The sequence below is a fragment of the Motacilla alba genome, chromosome 13 (assembly GCF_015832195.1).
Source record: "Motacilla alba alba isolate MOTALB_02 chromosome 13, Motacilla_alba_V1.0_pri, whole genome shotgun sequence".
Lineage (NCBI taxonomy): Eukaryota > Metazoa > Chordata > Aves > Passeriformes > Motacillidae > Motacilla > Motacilla alba.
The window spans coordinates 393,478-419,340 of NC_052028.1; the positions used below are offsets into that span (position 1 = coordinate 393,478).

General features: G+C 43.1%; 1 protein-coding gene across 1 annotated transcript; it reads left to right on the forward strand.

Annotated features, from left to right (window-relative positions):
- The first annotated feature begins 6,287 nt into the window (after window positions 1–6,287).
- LOC119706623 (kazal-type serine protease inhibitor domain-containing protein 1-like) lies at window positions 6,288–18,833 on the forward strand. Its single transcript, XM_038150515.1, has 4 exons — window positions 6,288–7,197; window positions 12,899–13,059; window positions 13,774–13,918; window positions 15,268–18,833. Exons 1-4 carry the CDS (start codon window positions 6,741–6,743, stop codon window positions 15,411–15,413), a joined length of 909 nt encoding a protein of 302 aa, XP_038006443.1. The 5' UTR covers window positions 6,288–6,740; the 3' UTR covers window positions 15,414–18,833.
- The last annotated feature ends 7,030 nt before the right edge of the window (window positions 18,834–25,863 follow it).

Below are 25,863 nucleotides of genomic sequence, written 5' to 3' on the forward strand. Positions count from 1 at the left end.
GAAAGGCCTTCTGCAACCTGAACAATTCCCTGATTTCAGCAGGCGGCTGCTCTCAGGGCTTGCTTTCATTAGCCACAGCTTTTGTTATGACTTTGCTGCTTTGATGTGGCCCAGGTCTGGCACTAGGGGTGAATCCTATTTCCTTCAAGAGACAGGACTAGTTTATGCAAGATGCCTGTGCAGCAGAGACAAGGTGAGAGAATGTTGCTTATATCACAGCTTGGATTCTGGTCGCTTTCCCAGAGGAAGACCAAGCTAGAATATCTCTGCTTTCACTGTCATGGAAGACTCAGTATTGCTGTGAGAGAAAGCGGGAGCATCTGAAGGAATATCCCCCAAATTTCCTCTCTGTGCCTGATTTCCTGGCTGGTTTTAGGGACAGGTAGTTTTTGCTAATGTGACTTTCCATTATAAAGTTTCCTTTGCTATGGAAAATATTAACTTTGCTCTGTAGACAGACAGACCCTACAGTTATAGCTGGAATATCCTAAAGATTTAGTTCCCAGTAATAATAGGCTAAACCACAGCACCACCAGAGGCAAAAACTACATTATTTGAAATGAAACTTCCCATAAATATCCAGCTATGAAGTAATTTTATATCAGCTGCTCTTATATAAACTGGACAAGGCAAACTGTCCTATCCATCAACATTAAGGTTGGCAAGACAAATTACTCTGTATTCATTGTCTGCAAATTTTGGAGATCTCCCTTTGCATTAGACTTTCCCAGGAAACACTGTGGTTGCCATTCTGAAGAACTTTGCTGGTAGCAGCCCCTGTGTCAACTGTAAGCTTCAGCCTCCTCGTGTTTCTCCTATCTCTGCCCCCGCAGGGGAGGGATGGATGAGCACCCACAGCAGCCAGAGATGACACTGCTGCTCAGACTGTCTGCTAAAAGCACCTTGAAACATTGCTGAAGTCAGAACCGTGTGGCTTCAGCGTTTTCTATTTTGTTTTCTTCCAGCCCCTCTCCAAATGCTTAGAGCACATTTGTTGCAGGTTTGCAGCAGGGGCCAGGCCAGTTTTCCAACATCCTACAGCATGTTGAACCCAGGAGGGGCTGTGAATAGCAAGGAGTACACATGGATGTTGCTGGACACTCTCATGCCAGCCACACGCTGGTGGTGTGGCTGTGGGTGCCACCCAGAGCCCTACCTGTATTTCCCACCCTTTGCTGCCCACTGCCTGCAGGCCCCCCCATCCACTGCCCCATTTCTATCCTGCTGCTTGTAGCTAGCAGCATGTGCAAGACTCTGTCTTGTGTTGCTCTTTTTTTCTCTGGGTTTGTGGGCCAAGGTCTGATGTGTTTTCCCCAAGCCCTGGTGTCTTTGAAACCCTGCTGTATCTGGTAGCACTCCCATTGCTCCCAACTGCCTTTGACACAAAAATTGCCTCACTCTGCACAAAACTGCAATAAAACATGACACCTGAAAGTACTGTGGAGCATGCAAAATAGAGGGCTAATGGAAAAATGTCGCAGTACAGCTAGTCTGTAACTAAACACATCTGGCCATAACAAATCCAATTTGGCTGACCTAGCTCATTCTAGAAAAGAGGTAACAGAGACCTCAGCCAGCCCTGTTCAAACTTAAATGCAGATACCCCACTGGCCAGAGAGCTGGGCAGAGAGAGGTCTCATCCAATCAGCTATCTGGGCCTGGAAGATTCAAAGCCCCATAAAAAGGGCAGCCCTAATAAACTCATTGCTGTTTGCTGATGATGATCAGTGTGTTGTGTTATGTGTCTGTCTCCAGCCCATAACCCCATGTAACAGAAAAGCATTCCCAAAACAAAGGCAGAAGGTGGACAAAAGTTCATGGGTTCCTCTCAACAGGAAGAGGGACGATGATGGCTTTTGCTTCTATGTGGCAATACATGATGGAAGTGTACAGAAAAGGGTTAAGAGGAGCTGGCTGGATTTGTCAGGCTGGAAATGTGGGCAGGGCATATGAGTGAAATGTTCTCCTGGTATTTCCTGTGAAAGCCTCCTCACTGCAACTCTCACCTCTCAAGAGAATGACTTCAGGGAAATGCTTGATTAACAGCTGCTGATGTTTCCAGCACCACCTTTCTGTTCTGGGATGGGAGGCTCAGGTGTTTCTGGATAAGACTGCAGAGTTTTCAGAAATTTAATCTACTTAAAGGACAGAAGAGACACTGAATAGGCTTGAAAAGAACTCTTGATATATCTGGCCCCTTGGAAAGAAATAACTTGTAGGAAGAGGAGTCAGTAAGCCTGTATTGAAACAAACCCAGCATTTGGTACCAGCACAGTGCTATCAGGCACTTTTTTCATGTTTTCAAGTTAAAATTTGTCTGCAGTGACCAACAATGAATATGCTGAAATACATAACAGGAGAAATCTACAGTGAGCTGCTTTTGGAGACAGGTGTAAGGTGAGTCACCAAAAGTCTGGTCAAAGCCTTTCATGGAAAGGTCAGCTTACAGGTAGGGGAGAGACATTAACTTTTTTTTTTAGTTATATGTTAAACCCTAAAAAAATGAACCTACATTTTAACCTACAAAGAAAATAATTAAATTCTTAGTAAAATATGCAAAATTTATAATTTAATTATACAATTATAGTCTAATAGCTCCACTGTATTTTGCATATTAGGGAACAATTGCTTTCTTAAAGCTCATAGCAGAATCATTTACTTGATGCCAGAGAATAAGTTAATTACGGATCTCCTGCCTTTGATTAATGGATTTAATAATCATGTTATGGTAGGATTAACTTATAGTTCATGTGCTTACAGCACTAATGATGAGACGAGGGCAGTGTCAGCACATTGGACTGGCCCCAGAAAAGGCCCCATCTGGAGATCCCAGGGCTGCCCCAGTCAGCACTTCTGGGAGGAACCAGCACATGGCATCAATCATGCCCATTTGCCACTTACTTCAACAAAATTAAATACTGCTCTCAGGTGAGCTAAGCACCTTGACTGCAGCTCAGTTCTGGATACTATGGGGGGAAAAAGTTTTCCTAGGAGATGGGTACAGTAGCAGGTAATGCACATACCCACTGGACACAGTCACCTGAAGCCTGCTATGACGCGGTATAACAGGCTCAACATTCTTTGATGCCTCTTTTGGGCACATAATACAAGTATAAAATTCCTTGGATAGAAACACATTGAGTCAGCCAAGATTTCCTATTTCTGAGGAACCTCAAGTATAGGTAATTAGTACAGCCTAAGAGACAGAGCACTCTAGTTTCTAAATTTGACTCCAGATGTTTAAGGAGAGGAACCATTGCAGGACAGAGAAAGTAGAAGGAACATGTGGAAGATTTTTGTATTTTGCTGTTACTCCTTACAGGACTCCTGTGCCTATGTAGGAGCCAGGTCTGCAAGTCTGGCAGGAGCCGAATAGAGAAACCTTCACTTACTGAAAACTCACGTTGAGACAAATAAAAATAGAATAAAGAGCCAAACAATATTTTAACTGAAGGAGCAGTACCTCAAAAATCACCAGCAACAGAATTTCAAATTGCATCAGCCACATACCTTACCTCTTATGATACAAAGCAGAAGCTGAGCATAATACAGCCCTGGGCTGCTTTGCTGTGTCCCCTCCCTGCCCATCATCCAGCCTGTGTTTCCACTGGAAGGTGGCAGAATTCCTTGCACTGATCACGCCATATGGAAATACTGGGGAAAAAACAGGGAAATTGCTGCACAGCCCTTCCTGCTGAGACCAGGACACATGAATGCTGCTCCACCTCCCTGTTCAGGACATGATTCTCCAGGGTGTCATTTCCCAGCTGATGGCAGCCAGCTCCCCATCACTGCAGCCTCCTGCCCTAGCTGGGGCTGTGAGCCTCCCGTGCCCTCACCCTGCAGGCAGCACCTGGGGGCTGCTGGCTGAAAGCACAGGGCACAGTGCTGGTTGTCCTGCAGCTCCAGTGGTGACATTCATCCACTGCTGCTCGTGTTTCCTTCTGGGATATACTTAGGGTTTATTCAAGGTTTGTGCTAAAAATCAGCACTTTTCCCTACCAAAGCAAGCTTCAGGGATTAGAGACATCCTGAAATAATGCATATTTTATTCCTGAAGCAGATGGGACTATGCCTTTAATGTGCCTCTTCAAACCCAGCTGTGCATCCTCCTCTCTCTCCCTTCCCCCCTCTGCTCTGACTGCTACACATCCATCCAACATGGGGAGTTCTCCTCAGCTTGTCACAGCTGGCTTGATAATGAAAGACATTCAGAGATTTACCAGGCCATTTCTCCATGTCATACCACAGTGCTTTAACCTCAATTTGTTCCAGGCGATCTCAAGAATCTGTGACCAAGTAACCCTCAGCTGCAGATCATCTGCCAGGTGGCAGCTGCTTAAACAAGACTGCAGGCACTTCCAGTTCTTAATTTAGAGGCTGAACCCACCAAGAATTCAGATTACATTAATCAGGTAAATGCCAAAAATACTTTCTAGGATATCTATGATGGGTTTCCTTTGTGCCAGCTCACAGGAGGTACTTCCTTGCAATACACTCACTGTTTTTCAGCGCTAAGATCCCAGGTTTCCTGAGAGATTCCAGACAAACCTCACCCTACCAGGGGTGTTGCTGGCCTGCAGCTCCTTCCTGCTTTAGCTCCACTTTGCACATATGGCTTCACCCTATAAACATTCCTTGACTTCATATGAGCCTTGGCAAATCCTTGTCCTATAGGTACTCATCCCCTACAGCTGTAACATAAGCTGTACAGACAAATAATGAAATAGACTCTGATGACTAGACCCTATAATGCAAAACCAAATGTCCAATTAGGACTTGATAAAGAAATGTGAAATAAAACACATCAAACAGGACAAAATAATCAATTTCCCATTAAATTGAGGTTACCTTTTTTTTTCTGACTCTCAATGTTAAAAGCATCAATTACACACATAATTTACTTGTTTTGCACATACAGAATATGAATTTATTATCCCAGTGATCAGAGGAAAAAACTCAGTGCCCTGCAGGTGTCTCCAGGCTGGCTTTGAGAAGTGTTATCAGTGTAGGCTGGGGGAAATTGCATTTTGTGCTGTTCAGGAGAAGGAAGTGATTTTGAAGCAGCCTTCTACTTAACTCAAAGGAAGAGGTAATCTCAAATGGTGCAGAAGGTATGGGAGCTGAATTTAGGAAAAGCTGTGGAAATGTTTGGGAGGAAAAGTAAATATATGACGTCAAAAAATTTACCTTTGTGAATGCAGCCAGAGGATGCAAGGCTGGTAAAACAAAATGCAGCCTTCACTGAGCTTATGCAAGGAGTTACACACCATGAACAAAAAAAAAGGAGAAAAAGCTGCTTGTGGAAGATTTTAAGAACTGTAGGCCACAAGCATGACTTCTCTTTTACTTTAGCTTGTTAATGGTGTCCTAGTTTTATGGGTTTATCTTCAAACTGTGATGCACGTAGGATTCTTTTAAGCTAGCACCCAGAGACATTTCCTTTGTAGGTAGTGGTGATCCTTGACCCATGGCATTAAGCCATGCTTGCAGGGCTGCAGGTCCATGATGCTTCACTTCCACCCCCACAAACAGGAAGATGAATTGCTGGTGAGCTGCATGTGGTTTGAACAATGGTAACAGCAGCCTGTGGGCTACAAAATCTCAGCAGCAGGGCAAAGGAAGGGAGATTTCTGCCAGGAGATAGGGAGCATGTCTGAATCCTGAGACGGAGAAAGAACAGTGTGACACCTGATGAGAAATGACCCTGCAAAGCCATCTCCCTGAACTGGCAACCATAAACACACAGAAAAAGCATAGAAAGAAATCCAAGCTACCTCTTTCATCTTCCTTTGTAACCTGCAGTGTAAGCACATCTTAAGAAACTAAGGCAAAGAAGAGCTTCGAAAAGATGAGCACAGATTCAGCAGAATCTCCTTCTGAAGCTGTAGCAATTTGCTCATGTTTGCCTGTGCTCTAAACCTTTGCGCATTGTTCTTAGAGCCAAACATAGACACATTATTTTGTGTTGCAAAGCATGGACACCCATAAACACTGAGCAGAAAATATATGGAGAGACAAACAATGGGTCCTTTAATGATTACAGGCATCTTTCATCTTCAACCTGAGAGTTTAAAGTCCATTGCAGCTGACTTGGATTGCCTCTTGCTTGTATAGAGCCTGTAAATAAAGTGTTAATTCAGAGCCCTTAGCTGTGATCAGGAATGGATCACATTTGGTGTTGCACCAAGCTCTAGTCTCCAGAGTACTGGCCAAGCCCCAGAGCACTGAGCTTTTGGGTGCTACTTTGTACACATATTTATCTTTTTGTGGACATCTATTTTGCCTGATGTAGGGGAGGGCCACTATTAGCAGTGACATTTTTCATTTGACACTCCTTTTCCCTGTTCCCCTTTCCACAATAGCTGCAATGTAATGTTTCAGTAGAGCAAGGCTTTGCAAATTTGGCTCAATGAGACATGGAGCAAATAGCTTTTCAGAGAGCTTCAATTCAGCTGTCAGAAGGGGCAGTTTGGTCTCTGTGCAAGCAGTACTCACATTCCAAACTGCATTAGGGAAAAGCTGCTGGGTTTTTATGCATTTTTATTATCAGTTTCAGATTAGGAATCTGATACTAATTTTATCTTAAAGCCTGTGTTTGGAGTACAGCTTATAATCTAAAACAAAACCAGGATTGTGATGTTTTTCTCTCACTAGCTTGCTCTTTTTTTTGTTTGCTTTTTTTTTCCTCTCCTGGCTTTACTCCAAGGACCTTTTCTGCTTTTTGTTACACTCTCGAGATGAAGCACCGAATGGTTACAGCAGTGCTGATAGCACTGGTACAGGTTTCACAGAGTTTCCCTGCTTTGTACCACCGAGGCTGGTGGAGGCTGCTGAGGGAAGGAGATAGTTGTGGAAAATGTGATTTGGCACTTTGCTCTGAGCCCAAGGACTGTCCAGCCGGGGCTGTGCTGGATCACTGTGGCTGCTGTTCGGAATGTGGGAACGTGGAAGGTCAGATCTGCGACTTGGACCAGGGCAATCATTTTTATGGGCAATGTGGGGATCACCTCGAGTGCAGGTTGGATGCTGATGAAGCAAGGTTTGGGGAAGTCCCTGAACCCCAGTGTGTGTGCAAATCTCAAGAAAGCATCTGTGGACCTGATGGGAAAACCTACGAAAACATCTGTCAGTTCAACAAGGCTTATGCTGCGAAAAGAAACATCAGCATGAAACATAAAGGGCCATGTGAATCAGGTAATGTGTACAGAGGCACTTCCAAACTGAAAAAAGAGCTGATTCTTATCTTCAGATGTGTTACTAGCTACTCTAGCCTAACTTCATAAAACTAATACTGTGTTTTTGTTACAATTATCATTAGTCTGTTATAATGCTACTTTGTGTTAAAAATGTATTTCAGCATCTGGCACTTAATCTTGTCTATTATTAGCCTCTGTATTAGACTAGTGGATTAAATCTCATGGTAGCTAAAAGGGCATCAATCTGCAACCTGGGTCTGTTCTGAACAATCAGAGTATGATTACTATAATCAGAGTATAATTTTTTTTCTACAGAAGTTGTATGTGGAGTTGGGAATCGGTAAACAGGATAGTCTGGGATGAATGGGCAAATGACTGTTATTGTAACTGGACTGACTTAATTTTAAAGTGGTGATAGTAAAGCAGATCTCATTTTACATATCTATATCTATCTATCTATCTCCTGTGTACACATATTCACACTCAGGTACATGTGTGCATCCTGTGAGGATGCACGGTAAGCAGTGAAGCAGGGGCAATAGAAGATAGGGTTTAATTAACAGCTCTATTCTTTTTACCAAAAAGGTCCAAATAGTCCAATTCAGAATCATCATAAAATCTAGCTAACCCATGAAAGAGAAATCCAAATAGTAGAACACAGTGAAGCTGAAACAATTTCCCTAAAGGACTCTTAAAGTGCACAGTTGTCTCTGATCATTGTTAGTGGAAGGATTCTCAGGTGGGCGTACAGGGGACTCCTGCTCCCTGCTCATATGCTGCTCCCTTTCTTTGCATTACTACAAGTCATTACTCTTGGGCATCTATTACTTAAGACATGACTATAAAATGAAAGTGAAGAGGCTTTTGTTTGTTTCTAAATGAGAAACTGCTGAGGGTTTTAAAGTTAATCAAATATTTTCTCAAATGAGGTAAATAGAAGAGGTCTGTGGGTCACAAGTGGGTCACAGCTCCAGGAATCTGAAATCGCAGTTCTGACAAAGAACTGGGAGTAACTCGGGTATATTTCACCTGCTCTTCTCAAGCAGTATTAGTGTATGCTGTGGTTTTATATTGAATGGACAAGGGATATTGACCACTTAGAAAAAGTGATGAACAGTTAATATCAGGCTTCTTTCCTCTTTCTCTAGCTGCAAGAGAAGGATCCATTAGAGAATCCTTTATTTGCTATCAGGGTATTAAGCTGGGAAACGAGGCTTGTCAGGAAAGGGACATGCATGCCAGCCTGCAGTATGACTGAAAGTCTGTTAGATTGGGAAGGAGTCTTTGATAGGGATTCAGTAGCATGCTTCTTGTGGCATAACCCCTCCAGCAAGATTTCAGCCAGAAGTGCCCCTCCCTTAGCGAGCGCCGGTAACTTTGCAGCAGCGGCAGCTGCTCAGGCACACAGGCTTAAAGCAGTGCTCTCTCTAATTAATTTAACAAAACAGGCCGGGTACAAGAGACTTCTAAATTTGGAAGTATTACCACTTTTAATTGCTGGTGTCATCCAGCAGCCCCCCAGTCGCCCACGAGGCACATCGCACTGCTGCTCCTGCAGCAGAAGAAGGATCTTGGCTGCTCTGCTTTGCATGCAGGCATCACCCCCAGCGCTTTCCCACTGCTTCCCTGGCTCCCCAGAAAAGCTGGAACCTCTCTCCAGGAATGCGGAGAATTATCCTCACCGCTCAGCTTTCTGAATTGCACAGAAGCCTGCGGAAACTTCACAGCCGTGTCACTGCTGCGCAGTTTAGTTAAGAAAGAGGCCGTGGCAGAGGATAGCGCCCCGCTGGAGCGTGCCCGCGCTGGGCAGGGTGCTGGGCTGGCAGCGACCGGGGTCACAAATGCCCTTCTGTCCCCGAGCTGCCGCTCCCCACGCTGGCTCGGAAGCTTTAGAGCCCGGCCGGAGCCCGGGGCTCAGAGGGGCCGCAGAGGGGCTGCAGCGGGCACGGCGGGGCTCGGAGGGGCTCGGAGGGGCTGCAGCGGGCACGGCGGGGCTCGGAGGGGCTCGGAGGGGCTGCAGCGGGCACGGCGGGGCTCGGAGGGGCTGCAGCGGGCACGGCGGGGCTCGGAGGGGCTCGGAGGGGCTGCAGCGGGCACGGCGGGGCTCGGAGGGGCTCGGAGGGGCTGCAGCGGGCACGGCGGGGCTCGGAGGGGCTGCAGCGGGCACGGCGGGGCTCGGAGGGGCTCGGAGGGGCTGCAGCGGGCACGGCGGGGCTCGGAGGGGCTCGGAGGGGCTGCAGCGGGCACGGCGGGGCTCGGAGGGGCTGCAGCGGGCACGGCGGGGCTCGGAGGGGCTCGGAGGGGCTCGGAGGGCACGGCGGGGCTCGGAGGGGCCGCCACGGGAGTCCCCAGCCCAGCTCAGGCAGGGAGGGCACCGCGCTCCGCCCCGGCCGCTCCGGGGGCAGCTGGTGACAAAAGGCAGCAGGAACCTGGCTCTGAGAGCAGCAAACGCTGCAGCACGGGTTGTCCTGACGGCAATTTGCATGCGAAACAAACACTGAGCACTGTGGGGATTTGGTACCAAGCTATAAATATAACCTTCACTCGGCTCAAAATACTTTGTTTTGTTTTTCTCTCCTTCAAAGCATCTGCTGTTCCCTCTTGATGCCAAATGGACTAATTGTATACAACAACCAATGAATAAATAAATAACAATAAACTCCTTTCATCAGAGGAGTACAGCCTTTCATCTTTCTTCTCTTGCCAGAAAAAGGAAAAGAAAATGCCTAGCTCGCTAAAGAAACATGGAAAAATTCCTTCTTTTCCTGAAAACTAGTTTTGATCAGTTTATCTAATGATTTACCAAGGTTTCTAAGTACATTGATTATATACAGATTCTCCACACATCTCCATTCCATTCATCCATCTCCATTCACATTCAAACATTTCTCATTGATAATTTAATGAACTAACAGAACAATATAGCAGTGATTCTCTTTATATTTAGCTGTGTCACATGATTTATTTTACATGTAAATTTTGGAGTAAAAACAAATAAACAAGCCACAAAAATTTCTGCCATTTCCATCCAATCAGACATAGATTAGCAAAAAATTAATAATATACAATATGAGAAAAAAATCCTATTATTATGTAATCAATTGGACTGGAGTGATGTCAGGTTGATTGTGAAAGGTAAAACAGTATTTCGACTTTTCCTGGTTTCTGGTTTACATCTTCTATAACACAGAGGGATAATTCATGACTGACTGGGACTGTAAAGGGAAAGTAGCAGCTCCTGCCCATTCAGCTCTGGATGCCAGGACACCAGAACACTTTCCTTAGCTATCAACAAAAAAATTATCAACTCCAGGAATCAAAATGACAAGTTATCGTAACAGTACAGCTCTGTTTGTAATCAGTTATGCAAACAAATACACACAGATATCATGGGAGAATTTGTCTGAACACAAAACCTGAAACACTCAAAAATAAAGTTTATAAACTTCTGTTTAAATTGTAGAATGTTACTTTAATTTTCTTCCACAAAACACAGCAAAATGATGTTGCGAAGTTGTAGTATTTTATTTCTAAATTTTGGGTGGACAGTGAAAGTACTGGTGTTGACATTCAGAAAGGGCAGTTTGGTTAGATCAGAACTGCTGCTAGCTGTGAGTTTGGTCTCAGGTGATGCCAGCCCTGGTCAGCCCTGGACTCAGCTGCAGGACGGGACCAAGCTCAGACATTTCCCAGCTGTCTGCTGTATTCTCCTCACAGTTAATGGAAAGAGGAGTATTCCTAGTGTGGAATTATCCTAGTGCATAGTAGGCAGTTCTGGACAGCTGTAATGTGGATTTGTAATTCACATCTTTGTGTACTCCAGACTCCAGATGTGGTCCCGTGGGTGGCTGAGCCATGGCTGGGGACGGTGACACGGGCAGTCCTTGGCCACACCTCGGTGTTGGCAGGGGATCCTGCATTAGCAGCACAACAAAAATACTCACTAGGCAACATCTGCCTATTTGAAAAGTTTTTTACACTCTGTGTGGGAACAATTTAAAAAACTCCTGCGAGTCAATGTACACTTTTGGTTTCTTTTGTACATTTTAGGCTTAACTACAGTGGATGTATCATTAAAAGGAGTGGGGTTTCAATTAATTTTAAGATTTAAAAGTATATTTTAATATCAGACTCTCTGTGATCAGTTCATAGGCAAAAAAAAAAAAATCTCATCCAAGATATTCAGTTAATGCTGATTTGAATAAAGATTTTTGAAATAATAGATTCTGAATACACAGTTCTCATGAAAGAGCAAGCATTTAAGGATTTAAGTTTCCTAGTTTGAAAAAGGTTACTTTTAAAGAGTAGCAAGATTGTTTAATGAGGCATTTATAAATGGGAAAATTTATCATTTTCTGTATAATTTGTTTGCAATTAATTTTAATCAGGATGCATTTAATATTTTCTGCATGCACACTAATCCTTAAAAACTGACAAATGTGTTATAAATTGTTGCTTGAAAACATCGAACAGGCTGTTACAGTTTCAAATGCTGGAGAATAAATGCTGCACCTAGGTATTGATTCAAATATTACAAGTAAAAATATATTAATTATTTACTAGAAGTTTCTATTTCCAAGCATCTGGGATGTGTGGGGGGGAAAAAAAAACAACAATACAAGTCAAATCACCCAGAAAATGCATTTCTTTTTGAGCACTGGTCTGGAAATAGAAAATAGGTTTTAGAAGGCAAAACATTTCTTGTCGTGGACAAATAGATCGGGGTGGGGGGGGGAGGAAGCAGAGATCTGCAACACCGGAAATCTGTGCTAACAGCAAATCCACTGTTTTGTCTGTGGCGCCGGACATCCTCATCCCTGGCTAAGACGGGAGATGAGCAGAGGCTCACAGAGGGATGGATGTGCCCGCGACCAGATGTGGAAGCACCGGGGATGGGTTCCGGTGCCTCCAAGCCACGGGCAGGCTCCCTCTCGTGGCTGCCGGCAGCTTTTGCTTCGGGAAAAGGAAAAAAGGAGAATTCCGAGGCAATCAATAAACGCTGGAGGGGGTGACAGTGCGAGAACGTGGGGAAACAAGTGGAAATGTAACAAGTATAATAAGCATAACATGAAACTTTACAGAAATAATTGAATTGCAATCTTTTTCATTCCTAACACCAATATTGGATGACATCAATAGCAATTGAGGATAAATGTAAAATTCATTAATGCTGTTGTAACTTGTGACTTTCATGGGTAACAAAGCTCAACAATGTTTACCAGCTTCAAGGCAATGATGTACTCATAAAACGCCAGCAACAGCAGTGTTTTGGCTTTCAGCTAACCAAAATGTGACACATTCAGAGCTGTCACACAATCAAATCACTCTGTGACTCAGTGCTGTGAATTTCCTGTGGTTTCCTCTGAAGCCCATGTCAGGGACTGGTGGCTCTGCTGGGGGGACCCGAGCCTGGTCCACAATGACAGGTCATGGGGCAAAACTAAGGCCTCAATTTCAGCTCGGGTTCCACGATCATTTGCAAGGGGGAAAACAGACCTGAATAAGCATTTTTAGAAAGCACAGACACAAGGTTTTCTGAGCTTTAAAAGGTGCTTGGAATCATGTGGCTCTTTGCATGTGAGACACAAAAGGTAAACACAATCTGATGGTAGCCTGTGAAGCAGGGAATAATGTTAACAAACCTTTTGTTTGTATTCTTTGTGTACTGTCTCCTAAAACACTCTGTTGGCTTTTTGCAGCTCCTGTTATTTCTATGCCACCTCAGGATGCCGAGAATTACACTGGCAATGATGTAATTTTTGGCTGTGAGGTGTCGGCCTATCCTATGCCACAGCTTGAATGGAAAAAAAAGGGGAATAAAATGTTTCTGCCAGGAGATGACACCCATGTCTCTGTTCAGGTAAAACTTGAATTTACCTTTGCATACAGTTTGGGAACAGGAGCGGGGTGGTTAATCTGTGAATTCCTCCTACAAAACACAACACTGTTGCAATAGATTCCCAGTAGGGGCCCTGTGAGTATGCAAAGAGTGATGATTTCTGTCAGTGCTTCGGCAGCCCCAGCAGAAGGAAAAGCCAGGGTACCACTTATGCCTCTTTAGGAGGCTTTACTCCAAGCCAGCTGAAACTGTCATGAAGTGTGAAATTGCCCATGGAATGTTGTGCCAACCCATAAAACCTGGCTGCTGAGTGTCAGCTTGGTCAGGCCTCCTTGGCCGTAACAACTCCCCCAGACTCACTCCCCACCTCATCCGGAACTTGAGCATTGGTGGAATGATTTGAAGAAGCAGCAAGTGGTGCTGGGACAAGGGACAGGAGGAGCACCGGGAAGAGTGGCATGAAGGGGAGCAGGAATGTGAGCACTGTGCAGGGTAGTGAAGGTGAAAGAGCAGAGATGGGAGAGCATGAACTCAGAGGCGCAGAGCAGCAAGAAGGTAAAACACAATTCAGCAAGAATAAGCAGAATCAAAGCATGATGGCATTAAAAAAAAACCAAAAAAAAACCAAAACCAAACCAAAAGTTGTAATGATATTTAATCTATCCACAATTATTTTGAGAAACATCATGGTGTCTCCTAGCTACTTAATTTCAACCATTTCTTTTTTTCTCAAAGGCAAGAGGTGGGCCTCAGAAGTATGGTGTGACAGGCTGGCTGCAGATTCAAGGCCTCAAAAAATCAGATGAAGGCATTTATATCTGCCACACCAAAAATAAGCATGGTGCAACATATGCCTCTGCAAGATTGAAAGTCATTGATGGTAAATTTTTTTTTATTTGGATGTAAAAAATATAAAAATGCATACAAGCAGGATGCAAAGATGAGGTTGGTGGAATGAAAATGAAGCATAGGAGAAATTACCAAAAACTGACCATATTTTCACTCTTCTGTGTGCTTTTATTTTACTTTATCCCCTAATGTTTTATATAGTAATATTTTGCTGCAAATTATACCGGCTTCCAGAAAACAGAAAACTGTGGATTGGAGCCGTACAGCTGAGACACTGTCCTTATCCCAGAGAAGTCCTTTGATGTTAGCAGGACCTAGAACAACAGCTGGGGTTACTGAGGGAGTCTTTGAATCATGGCAGGTTTGCTTAGCTGTTTATTTTTCATAAAATCTGGAAGGAAACAGTTGCTGTTCCTTAATGAGAGTGGTTCAAAAGATGTAAGAAATAGCTTTGCTATTGATTTGCTTTGGGCCCAGCCCTCCTCCATGGACAACTGTTTTTCCTGGCAAATTCAGGATAAAGATGCGTTGTCATATTTACTTCCTGGTCTAGGGGACTTTGTCCTAGGGGACTTTGTCACTCATCCAGTTTCTATAAGTGGCTTTCAAAGCTTTATTTTCTCTGGGAATATTTGCAGATGCACAGCAGCTGCAGAAGACTGATACCATAGTTTACTAGTATTAGGAATTAAATACATTTTCAACATGTCCTCAGCACAGGAAAGACATGGACCTGTTACAGTGGGTCCAGAGGAGGCCACGGAGATGCTCCAAGTGCTGGAGCACCTCTGCTCTAGAGACAGGCTTAGCAAGCTGCTAGTGTTAAGCCTGGGGAAGAGAAGGCTCAGGGGAGATCCCAGTGCCTTTCCAATCCCTAAAGGGGGAGTACTAGAAGGAGGGAGAGGGACTTTTTATACAGGCAGATAGTGGTTGGACAAGGGAGAATAGTTTTAAACTAAAATAGGAGAGATTTAGATTAGATGTTAGGAAGAAATTCTTTACTAAGAGCATGGTGAAGTACTGACACAGGCTTTTCAAAGGAGCTGTGGCTGCCCCATCCCTGAAGTGTCCAAGGCCAGGTTGGATGGGATTTGGAGCAACCTGGGATAGAGGAAGTGTCCCTGCCCATGGCAAGGAATGGAACAAAATGAGGTCTAAGATCCATTTCAAACCAATCTATTCTGGGATTCCATGGTTCTATATAGAAATTTGCTCATGACCTTCAGTGCTATGAGGTCAAGCTATTGGCTAAAACCCCAGTCCTTTTCATAGATAATGAGGATTCAGAAAATCTGAGCTTGCTGTACAAATCCAAACCCAAGCCTTCCTCTGTGTTCCTATCTTCAGCTAATTTAATTTGGATTCAATTACATCTTGCAGGCCCATCTCCTGCATTTGCATTTACTGCTGGCAGTAGAAGTGCAAGCTACAGCATTGAATATGAGGAGTATTATGACAATTCCGATGAGGAAGATGATGAAGAATATGAATCTGGGAACTACAATAATGAAAACAATTCTGAATAATAATTTTTATAAATCTCCTGTCCAAATCCTTTCACACTGTTATATTTACCAGTAGTCTCTGTTCTGTAAATGGCTCCTCTGATAACACTCATACTTACTTGCGTCTCCACCTTCCTGAAATGCAGCTTCAGATGAAGTGTATCATGCTACTCACCAGAAGTAAGAACAGTTGTAACACCATATATCTAGACTATTAAATAAAATGCTTCAGCATGCACCTTTCTATTAAGTATGCCAAAGGGATGTAATTTTATATTAATTTTTAAATTATCTTGTAATTTCTTTCACACATTCTAATTTGTTGAGCAAAAATGCCAATAGTTAAACAAATTTTTTGGTTTGTATCAATTTTATTTTTATCTGTAAAGTACTAAGAAATATCAAGAGATTGTTCATATGGCAACAAGCCTAAGCAAGTATGAAGGTTACAAAACAGTCTTTAATTTCTTTAGTTCATGTTTTCTCATAAGTTTCAGCAGGATTTTCCTTCTCAAATGAAATTTTCTGTGTCTCATCAAAGGTGAATTATCTGTCTCTTGGGGGATGTTTTTGTTTACTGTTAATAGATACATGAAGCAATCACGGTCTAAAGGCAGTAAGTACTGGTTTACAGTCAATACTCAAACACAGCCAGAAAAGATTCCTTGTGCATTCAAATCTCTGAGCACACTTTTGGGCTCCTTCTTGTGACAGCTTCTGCATTGCTCCCCACAGCAATGGCTCCCTTCCAGCACCCTCAAGCAGTTCAGGGCCTGCGATCATGATCTTCTCCCTGAACAGGATGCTGGTTGGTGGGCATTCCTGCAGTTTAAAGGCAGCAGCTGCTCTGTAGCTTGATGCATGCCCTTCAAACACACAGGGATTGCACTCCGGAGCCAAGATCTGTGCTTTGTCTGGGGCTGTGAACAAGTTACCCCTATCCCTGAGCCATCAGCATTGCCAGGCTGAAGAAAGAGCAGCAAAGCACCAGAACACATGAACATTGCTCCAATCGATCCATGAACCAGACAGCGAAGGAGTTGGAGTCAAAAGTACAGCACTTCCAAGGGCTGAGTGAGCACCCTGAGAAATTTCTCTGATTGCTTTTGTTAACTAATTATATGAAGGCTGGCTCTGAGTTAATGGGTAATGGAAAACACCAACCCTGCACTTACACCTCTGGTTCCACTGGCTGAGGGCAGATGAACAGCAGTAAATTACTGAACACATTCAGGACTAAGGCAGCAGAAGCTCAGGCATCTGCAGAGAAAGCCTTGGTATGGGCAGGCTCCTTGGGCCGAGGCACAGCCCTGTGCAGTGATCCCTGCACACACAGAGCTGCCCACCAGCTGGATTCACGGTGACAGGGAGCCTTTAAGGGCACTGTACACGCACACTAAGATTTTTATAAGATTTTTAATGCATATACAATGCCTCACAAATTCGTCTTTTTATGTGCTATTTGTGCCTTTTTTTTTTTTCTATCAGAAAGATTTTTCTTTTAAATTTGAAATTCTTTAAGAAATTGGCTATAGACAGTGTTTGCCCTGAGGTATTATTGACCTCTGTCCAGCAAACAACCAAAGAATAATTTATCTCATTTCAGGCTTCATGGGGTATTGTCAGCTTATGAGAAGAAAGTGTGTCATTGTGTTATTGAAAAAGATTAATTAGTTTTAATTAGGAATAGGAAGTGGCTTCATATTTAACTACTGATTTTGTTTTTATGGACTCTTCCTGGTCTTAGTGATATGTTAATAACTTTTTTTGCTAATCCACTATATGTTAACTTAAAATTATCTGATAGAAATTAGTTATTACTTTTTATGGAACTATTTAATATGCAGACATATCTTCAAGATCAGTTGTGATCTACATTGCAAATTAATGAATTAGATTACTAAAGTAAATAGTGGCAATATAGATTGGTATAATATAGCACATGGCACAGAAAAGAATCCTGAAATCGTTAGCCATCGAAAGAAATTAGAATTCTTCAGGGCCTTTTGCTGTTGTTAATGGAAAATGAAAAACAGAAAGAAAAGAATGTTTGAATGAGAAAATGTGCAGCACAACTCTAGCAAATACCTGCAAGTGTTTTTCCTGATGGAGTAGGTCTATTTAAGAAAAGCTAACGGTCCCAGAACAAAGAATTGTAAATTAAATATGTTGTATTTCTCTCTCTATGTATTTTTATATAAAATGTATAAGTTTTTGTAAATTATCAGCCATTCCTTTCAGTAAGAAAACTGCATTTTAGGGAAAATATCAGTGTGATGCAAAAAAAAAAAAAAAAAGGAACACTGGTACCTTGAACAATTCTTAGTTTCTTTTTTTATAGGAGGGGACACAAAATACTCGTTTTGTGTATATGCTTTAATCAAGCAATTTATTATTAAATTTAAAAAAGCATGGAGAAGGTTCAGTCGTTTCTAAGCAGTAGACTGGAATGGATCTCATTGTGAATGCATTGCCTGTAGCAACAGATCTGTTCATGTAACCCAAAGGAACGGCAAGTTGAAGAAGGGAGGTTTATTCCACCCAGTGGGAAATGAGCCAGGCTTGATCTGAAAATGATATATTATTAGTCCTGGTACTGTATTTTGCAAGGCAGACCTAAAGCTTTCTTTAATTGAGCTTCCACAGAAGACTGTTAGACTTTGTGACATGCACATCTGAACTTCATGGCACAGCTTCCTCCTGTCACACAAGCATCTTCACTGTGTCATTTCCTCCTCCCTTGTGAAGGTAAAGGAATTGTGCAGAAGTTGCTAAAGAAATTCCACTGCTTGATGCAGAAGGTCCTTTGGGCAAGACCCTGACATAGGCTGGGGTACTTTCACAATCTAATGTTATTACTTGCTGTGTTCATGTTGTGTCAGCTATTAGTCTAGAAATCCATTAATTCTTTAGCTAGAGCAATTTTTTTTCCCTTAAAATAATCAGGATATAGCTGACAGAAATTGGATATAAAAAGGCAATTGTCTGTGTTCCAGAGATTCAAATGATTCAAGTGATGGTTAAAGCGCATGCCAGGGCTGCCCTGTGCAGCTGAACTCAGCGTGGGCTCGCTGCCTGCCCTGTGGAATAGCTTTATGCTCTCCCTTCTGTCCCTGCCCAGCCGTCACCTCGGGCAGCAGACCCATGCCAGGGGGACAGATGTTTCTGGCCAGGAACAAACACACTCCAGACAAGCTGGAAATTGGCTCATCCTGCAGGAAGCCCAGCTCTCACTCACACTTAGGTACATATGCTCTCCACAGACTCTGCTGTTGAACAATTTGTTTATTTATTAACCCCATTTCCATAATTTTGCTTGAGACAATTAATGAAGGTTTTTTGTATAAAAGCATATGGTTCAGTGATTCAACTGTGATAGTTCATGTACAAAGAAACCACTCTTCCTACCCTGATTAAATTGTCATAATAATAGTTTCTCGACCTCACTTGTGAAGATGAATCCAGCAAATACATCCAGTTCATGTTTTCCTTCCACGTCTAAAGCAATTTCCATTTCCAGAAACATTCTACCGGGGTGGGCCCCTTCTTTGGGGCTACCGGGCTTCACATGGGAATCATTGCAATGTGGTCACTAAAGCATCAGGGAAACATCAACTACTCAGGCCCTTTATCATCGCGAGGCTCCAGCCGCGCTGGTCCGGGCGGAGCTGGCACCGCCCGTGTCCGCCCGTGTCCCCACCGCCCCCGCACCGCCTCCGCCCATGTTCGCCCCCGGTCCGCCCCCGGTCCGCTTCGCCCGGCCCGCACAGCCCGCACTCCCGGCTCTGCCGCTGCCCCCGCAGGGCCCGCCCGCTCGGAAGGATGCGCCGCTCGGAAGGATGCGCTGCGCGTCCAGGTGAGTGCGCCCAGCGGGGACCTGGGCCGGTCGCTGGGGTGCGCCGGGCGGTGCGGGGCCGTCCGTGGGGACGGGCCGGAGCTCGGGGTGAGGAGGGAGGGCGGTGCTGAGGTCCGCGGCGCTGCGCTCAGGTGGTGCGGGGCGGGGGCCACGGGATGCGCAGGGCCGGCCGGGCAGAGAGGCCGAAGGTGTCCGGGAGCCGCCCTGCCCAAGCAGCTGCGGCGGGGCTGGGGCCAGCGGAGCCGAGCCGGCGGCCCCGGCTGTGCTGCGGGAGCGGGACTCGCGTGGGGCCGGCATGCTGTGCGGGGCCGGGACGACGGCGCTCCCGTGCTCCCATCGCCCTGCTCCCAGCTCTCTGCTCCCGGCTGGGACCACGGCGGCTCCACGCCGGGGGGAAGCAGCCGCACCTGTTCCTCCGTGCCGCTGCTCCCTGAAGGCAGTGCTGGTCTCCTGCGCCACTTCTTCCCCTAAAACCAGACGCTGCAGAACCTGTCCGAGATGAGCATCAGCCACTGAAACGGCCTCGAACGACGGGGAAAGGAAGCGGGGGCGGGAAAGGACTTCGGGAGACACCCACTGAGGCGTCAGGCATGTGCCCGGCAGCCCTTGTGGCTTTCTTCCACTGCTGGCAGCAAGGCTCTGGCGGCGTGAGGGAGGTCATTTATGGCATTTATTTAAATACTTGAGTACAAGGCATGGCATGTAAAAGGACTACTAAATTGAAACTTTTTTTCCCTCAACTGTGACAATTCAGGAGTTATGCCTGTCAAGATGCTCTTGGGTAGAGCTGGTTGAACTTTATTAATAGAGTGTTTTCAGTCAGCAAAGTTTTAAAATCAAAACATTTGTGGGAATTTTTTCATGACAGCAAAGTTTCGATTAGGAACCTCCCTGGTATCCTGCCAGTTTGCTTGGCTCCGTGGCTGCCTGCCTGGTGGGCTGCTGCAGAGCTGGGCCTCCAGCATTTCTGGTTCTTGGAACTTTGACAGGCTGCTAGGAGAGATGCCTGGGACTTCAGGGAGCTGGAGAGGTGGGACTAGAACTACCCACAGAATTTTGTTCAGCTTATTCTTGAGTGTTAAGAGAATATGATTAGTGTGTGGGGGAGGGAAATAGTATCCAATGTTTTCCATTAGGATGTAAATCTGTTTCTTGGAAAAAGTTCCTGTTCTTTGTGATCAAAAATGCCACTTCTTATTCAAGTCTATTTCTACCCCCAAATCAGTTAGAGCAGCCAGCATCTGTCTGACTGCTGGACCATCTCTGTTGACACAATTGTTTTCATAGGAATCACCTTTCAGCTGCTGATAAGGGTTTGAGCAAAGGAGGTGTCTGAAGCTAGTTAGAGTAGAATTTCTACCGCTGCAAAGTCCATTACCTGGTGGGAAGATAAAGATTGAATTGAGAAAATTCATAGGGACTCATGCCTGTAAAAACTTGAATACAGCTGGCTGTGAGAGCTGCTGTTCCAGAGTGAAATAATCAGTGCCCATTATATGGAACCAGAATGAATTATTACTGTTTTACCTGCCGGTGTTCTATGAATTCAAAAACTGCTGTCATGTGTCCTAAAATAATGACTGTGTATGTAATGTACTTTGTGTTGCTAAATATTTACCTCTATTTGATGATTTAATGTTAATTGCTGTGCTAATTATAGGAATTATTTTTTTAAAATCCATGGCTTAAGTTTATTTTAGAACTGTTAAGCTCATACTCTTTATAGAAAACTTGCATTGCTAATCTTAAATGGTTCATTACAGGAAATTACATTCATTACATACTTCATTACAGGAAATTACATTCTGAACTGTGTCACTTCTTGAGCCACACTGGTTCTTTCTGCCATCAAGTTCTTACTCATGTCATTTCTAAAATTACAAAATTAGGATGGATTGTTGTGCTGAAAAATGAGCTCGTCGTCAAAGACATTATTGATGATGTAAGAAAGAAAGAGGTTTGGTGGTAAGAAACAACTGTTCACTTCTGCCATTTTTTTAGGTTTTTTGTTTGGACCTCTTCATTTATAGTTATTGGCATGTTATGGTCCTTGGTTTCATACTGGGGTGGAAAAAGTGTGAAGTGCATTGCTTGAAACAGATTGTCCCATGGGGAAGGACCAGGGTGGTTTTGCTGCCTGTGTGAGGTTGTGGGGTTTGACGCCTCACAGAGTTCATAGTGCTGTCATGGCTTTTTCTTGGTTTTCTTTTTCAGAGCGCTCCTTTATAGTGCGGTTGTAAAATAGCAGTCCATGTTGTCAAGCCATTGTGTTTAATGCCTTCATTTTTCTTCAGTTCTTGTAGAAACAGATTTCTGATGCATGTCTGTGTGAAGGTTAAGCCTTTCTCCACTTCTGATGAGAAAAAACAATGGGAAAATTCAAGCTATTTGGCAATATACTTGCAGCATGATCCATTATGTGTGTATGTGTTGGTGATCCTGGTAACTCAGCAAGGAAGTACAAAGTTAACAGGTTTTTTTCTTGCCAGTGAGGGTCTCATTTGCTTTTCAGTCTTACTTTGTTTGTAATACTGTTCAAGTTAATGTACTTTTTGAATTACTTTGGGAATGTCCAATAAAAGATAAGTTGCAATAATCTGTTTATTAAAAATGAACTCAAGTACTCTTCTCCACGATTTTGCAGTTATTTTTATGAATGTACTGTAATTGGAGTTTGCATTTATTATTAAAATGATTGCAGTGTGACTCTTCAGTGTGCAGCTCACTAAAAACAGTGATTTAAATACAAAATATACTTTTGTAAGACATTTCTTTAGTTAAAATAAGAATTTCTGCAGAAAAGAAAATTAAACCATAGATCTAGAGAATTAAATTTTATATAAAAACTGAAGAAATAAAACCTAAACAATACTAATATATGTAATAATTACCATATGGTAGTTTCAAATACATATGCATTCGCATTCTGGATTGAGGTTCATCCAGTGTGAATTTGAGTGTGATTTAATATTGGGAAAGGATTAGCAGCCAGGTCTGCAGTTCTTTTCCCAGCTCCCTTCATAATTCAGCACTCAGCATTTCACACCTAGTGAGGGGAAGGGTGCATTTTCTTTTTTTTCATGTTTGTGTGATCTAAGGAACATTCCAATGTTCACAGAAAGTGAAATGTAAAAGGCAGATAGGGCAGCAATGTAACTTTTGCCTGAGAGCTCCCTCAAATTGTCTCTCCTTACATGCTTTGGTACAAGTGACAGTACAAAATAGAGGACAGGGAAAAGTCAGGCCCCTTGGTAAATAGCCAGATTTTTCATTAATTAAACTCTGGATGATCTTCAGAGTTGTGAAAAGGAGTATGATTGCAGCAAATAGCAGGGAAATATTGACAAGTATGACTTGATATTTTGGACACCAGGGGAGCTGAGGCTGCAAACTGCAGCTGTAAAAGTACACAGAAATCTTCCCCAGATTAAATGGCAAGGCCTAATTGATTTTGAGGCAGCTGGTTTTAGTTGTTTCAACAAGGAGCAGATTTAATTGTTCTATAAAAGCTTTGGCATAGCTGAATGAAGACAGTTAAATGTTGTTAATTAATTGCACAATTCTGCATTGTATCGGATTTTAAAACATTCCAAGGATCTTAAGCCCTGATGATGAAATTGTATGCTCACATGGAATATTGAACACCCCCTGCATAGCTTTTTAGACAGAAGTTCTCAATGATGGAATGTATCATTCAGTTCAAACCAATGCTTTGTAAACTACTGTGGAAGAAAGAGAATGATTTTTTTGATAGGTAGCATGTATTTTTGAGAGTGCTCTCTGATCTTTTTCATCCGTGCACAGCTTAATTTTTCCTAATGGTTTGAATTTCATGCAGCTTGCCTTTCAAGTCCTAGAATACTGAACCTCTGAGATCTCTGAGAAAAGTGTAGGAGTGAATTTCTAGACTCCAATTCCTCTGAGTCTGTTTTCAGATGGATTTTTGTTATTAGACAATTCTAAAAATTTATGATGAGAGGGTTTTTTTAGAGATAACTAGGGAATTTGAAGGTCTAGTTCCATTAATGTTGATAGAATTTGGCATGAAAGCCTTCTAAACATCTGAGAAAGTCTCAGCCTAACAATTCCTCTTCATTCTAGAAATGTTGGAAAACATTAAATACAATCTGATTCTAGTAGTTCTGGAAAATGGTAGCTACAAAGCCTGATGTTTGAGCAATCCTGTGTTTTTCCCCCGTAGGGCATTGTGGACCATTGTGTAACAGGAATGGTTATCTCAGAACTGACTCAGGAAATGGATCTGGTAAGCGTGTTTTTTCCTTCTACAAGGGATGCTGGTAAAGCCTTTAATGAGAAATATTTCTTAGCCATGAAGGGATTAAAACGCCTTTCTTCTCTGACAAAAATACATGCAGTCACAGGAAACTCTTGGTGCAGGGACTCGTCCAGTACCACACACATCAGTTCTCTCATCACACTCACCAGAACTCGTAAAGCAAAATAATCAACCAGCTCATTTCTGCTTGTGTGTTTCTTTTGCCTACATCTTAACCAGAGGAAATGGTCAGACCTGTCCATCCAGAAAGAGGAACAACCTTAATGGAAAAAAATGAGGCAAGTCAGGAACCGGTTGAGACCTGCATTTAGTGCTGGGCCATACTTTTCATTTCTGGAGTCAAATGATAAATCTGCCAAATATCTATCTAGTTTTAGCAAGGAAGGAACATTGTGTGTTTAGTCCTTACTTCCCTTAGGATGATTATTCAAGACCTTCAGCAAAGCCTTGAAAAGAGCTGCCTCATTTCATGACACCTCTCTGAAGGACACACCAGTGTTTGTGTGCTCTTTTGAAGAAGGTGAGGCTTTTCATTATTGAACCTAAATTGATCACATAATTGCCCCTAATTTTTTCTGACTTGATGAATTCTGTGCTTAAATGGATTACGTGGCACCCAGTTAAGCTCCAGTGACCAAAAAAAAGGTTCAAAGACAAAAATTCCAGTCTTCTTTCTTCCACGTCTCTCTTGCTGTCTCTCCATCTCTCTGCCATCTCTGTACGTCTTGCCACAAAGTTTGGACTTTGTATAAAGTACATGGACTTTGTTTGGACTCAGTATAAATTCTGAGCTTGTCTTCTTTTTTTATATTTTTCTTAATTTAATTGTATCTCAGTTTTGCTGGGCCCTGACATCGCAGTATTTGCTAAAATAATTATTTTATTGAACTAGGAGAAACCAAGAAGAAAGACAAATTCTTGTGGTAAGGCAGCACTGCCAAATCAGGCCAAGGTGTTTTTCTCCTTGAGCAGTTCCCTCATCCTCTCTGTAACATGTTGGGGTCATTAAGTTTGTAATCTCTCCAGAGCCTTGGCAGGAGGGGGTGAAGGACTTTCATTTGTGTGTTCCACAAGTGTAAATTTTATTACTTGTGAGTTCTGTTTGCTGTTTGCTGCAGTAGTTCCTTTAATTATTGTGGGTGAAGAAGTGCAGAGGAGCTGCTGGTCAACAACTGGAAATTTAGCCTTATTTTTGGAATAAAAAAAGAAGGCTCTAGATTTAAAATTGTGAGCTGGGGATTGTTGTGAATGACCAATGTCTTGTATCAGAAACTTTCTTAATCCTTGTGCATGTTTGATCCTGTTCTTTTCCATCCCCTAGCTAACACATGAAAAATGACATGCAACTTAGAAGTGGAGAAAAAGCTTTATATTTTCTCCTTTCTTTCTTGCCTTTCTAATCTACCCTGGGGCTCTGTGGTGTTAGCCATCTTCTGCTTTTTTTATTAAAAGTGAAAGGTTTTAATATACAGATTTACAGATGAAGTAGCTACTCACTTATAATCCAGTGGCTGTATATACCAGACCTGACAAAAAGTGAAAATTATTTTTTTTAATTACTAGGGAATTCAGATTTCAATGAATAGATAGCAGAAGAACTCGTGAGGTTAAATAAAGGAATATTCATTAAAAAAAAAATTAAATTTTCTTGGCTGACACAGACTGAAATTGATCTTTGAACTCAATCCTGATAATATGGAAATATTTACCCGGGAAGGATTTAGGGCAGAAAAATTGTTGGTTCAGGTGTTTTAGGACAGACAGAAGTGGGGGGAATGAGGCTGACCCTGCGTTATATGGCACATATGTAAATTTGTTTCTAAGTACAAGACCTTCAGTGTCTAGGGAACCCGAGCTGCTCTTCTGCACTTGCAGTTTGAGACCCCTGTTTCTCAGACTTCGGTTTCTTTCAGTATGGAAGGGGTGCTCCAAGACAAAACAAACAAAGCACTTTTACAAATTCGCCACAGTATAACATACACATCTGAGGAAATTTCAAATGACAAAGTAATTAGAAAAACATTATGTTGATGTTTATGTTTAATCATGGCCAATTAGCATAATTAGCATCTAAACAAGACGAAATCTTGTCGCGGATGTTGGACACAGGCACGCGACAAGAGCGCACCAAGCTGTGCGGCTGCAGTTCAATGTTGGAGGCCCCCTTTTAGAGGGGCTTCGAATTTCCCGTGCATATGCACGTGATTGGTTGGGGTCTTAGCTCCGCCCAGCTCGCTGGCCAATGGGTGCATTCATGGTTCAAAGGGATTGGCTGGGTCCCCTGTTGGAGTTTGAACCTAGCCTATCATTATCTTACC

Excerpts from the sequence above, each read along its gene's own strand:
- LOC119706623 (XM_038150515.1), top strand. The coding sequence starts at position 6,741 with ATGAAGCACCGAATGGTTACAGCAGTGCTGATAGCACTGGTACAGGTT. Across the intron at positions 7,198-12,898 it reads TAAAGGGCCATGTGAATCAG|CTCCTGTTATTTCTATGCCA; the intron begins GTAATGTGTACA and ends GGCTTTTTGCAG. Across the intron at positions 13,060-13,773 it reads ACACCCATGTCTCTGTTCAG|GCAAGAGGTGGGCCTCAGAA; the intron begins GTAAAACTTGAA and ends TTTTTCTCAAAG.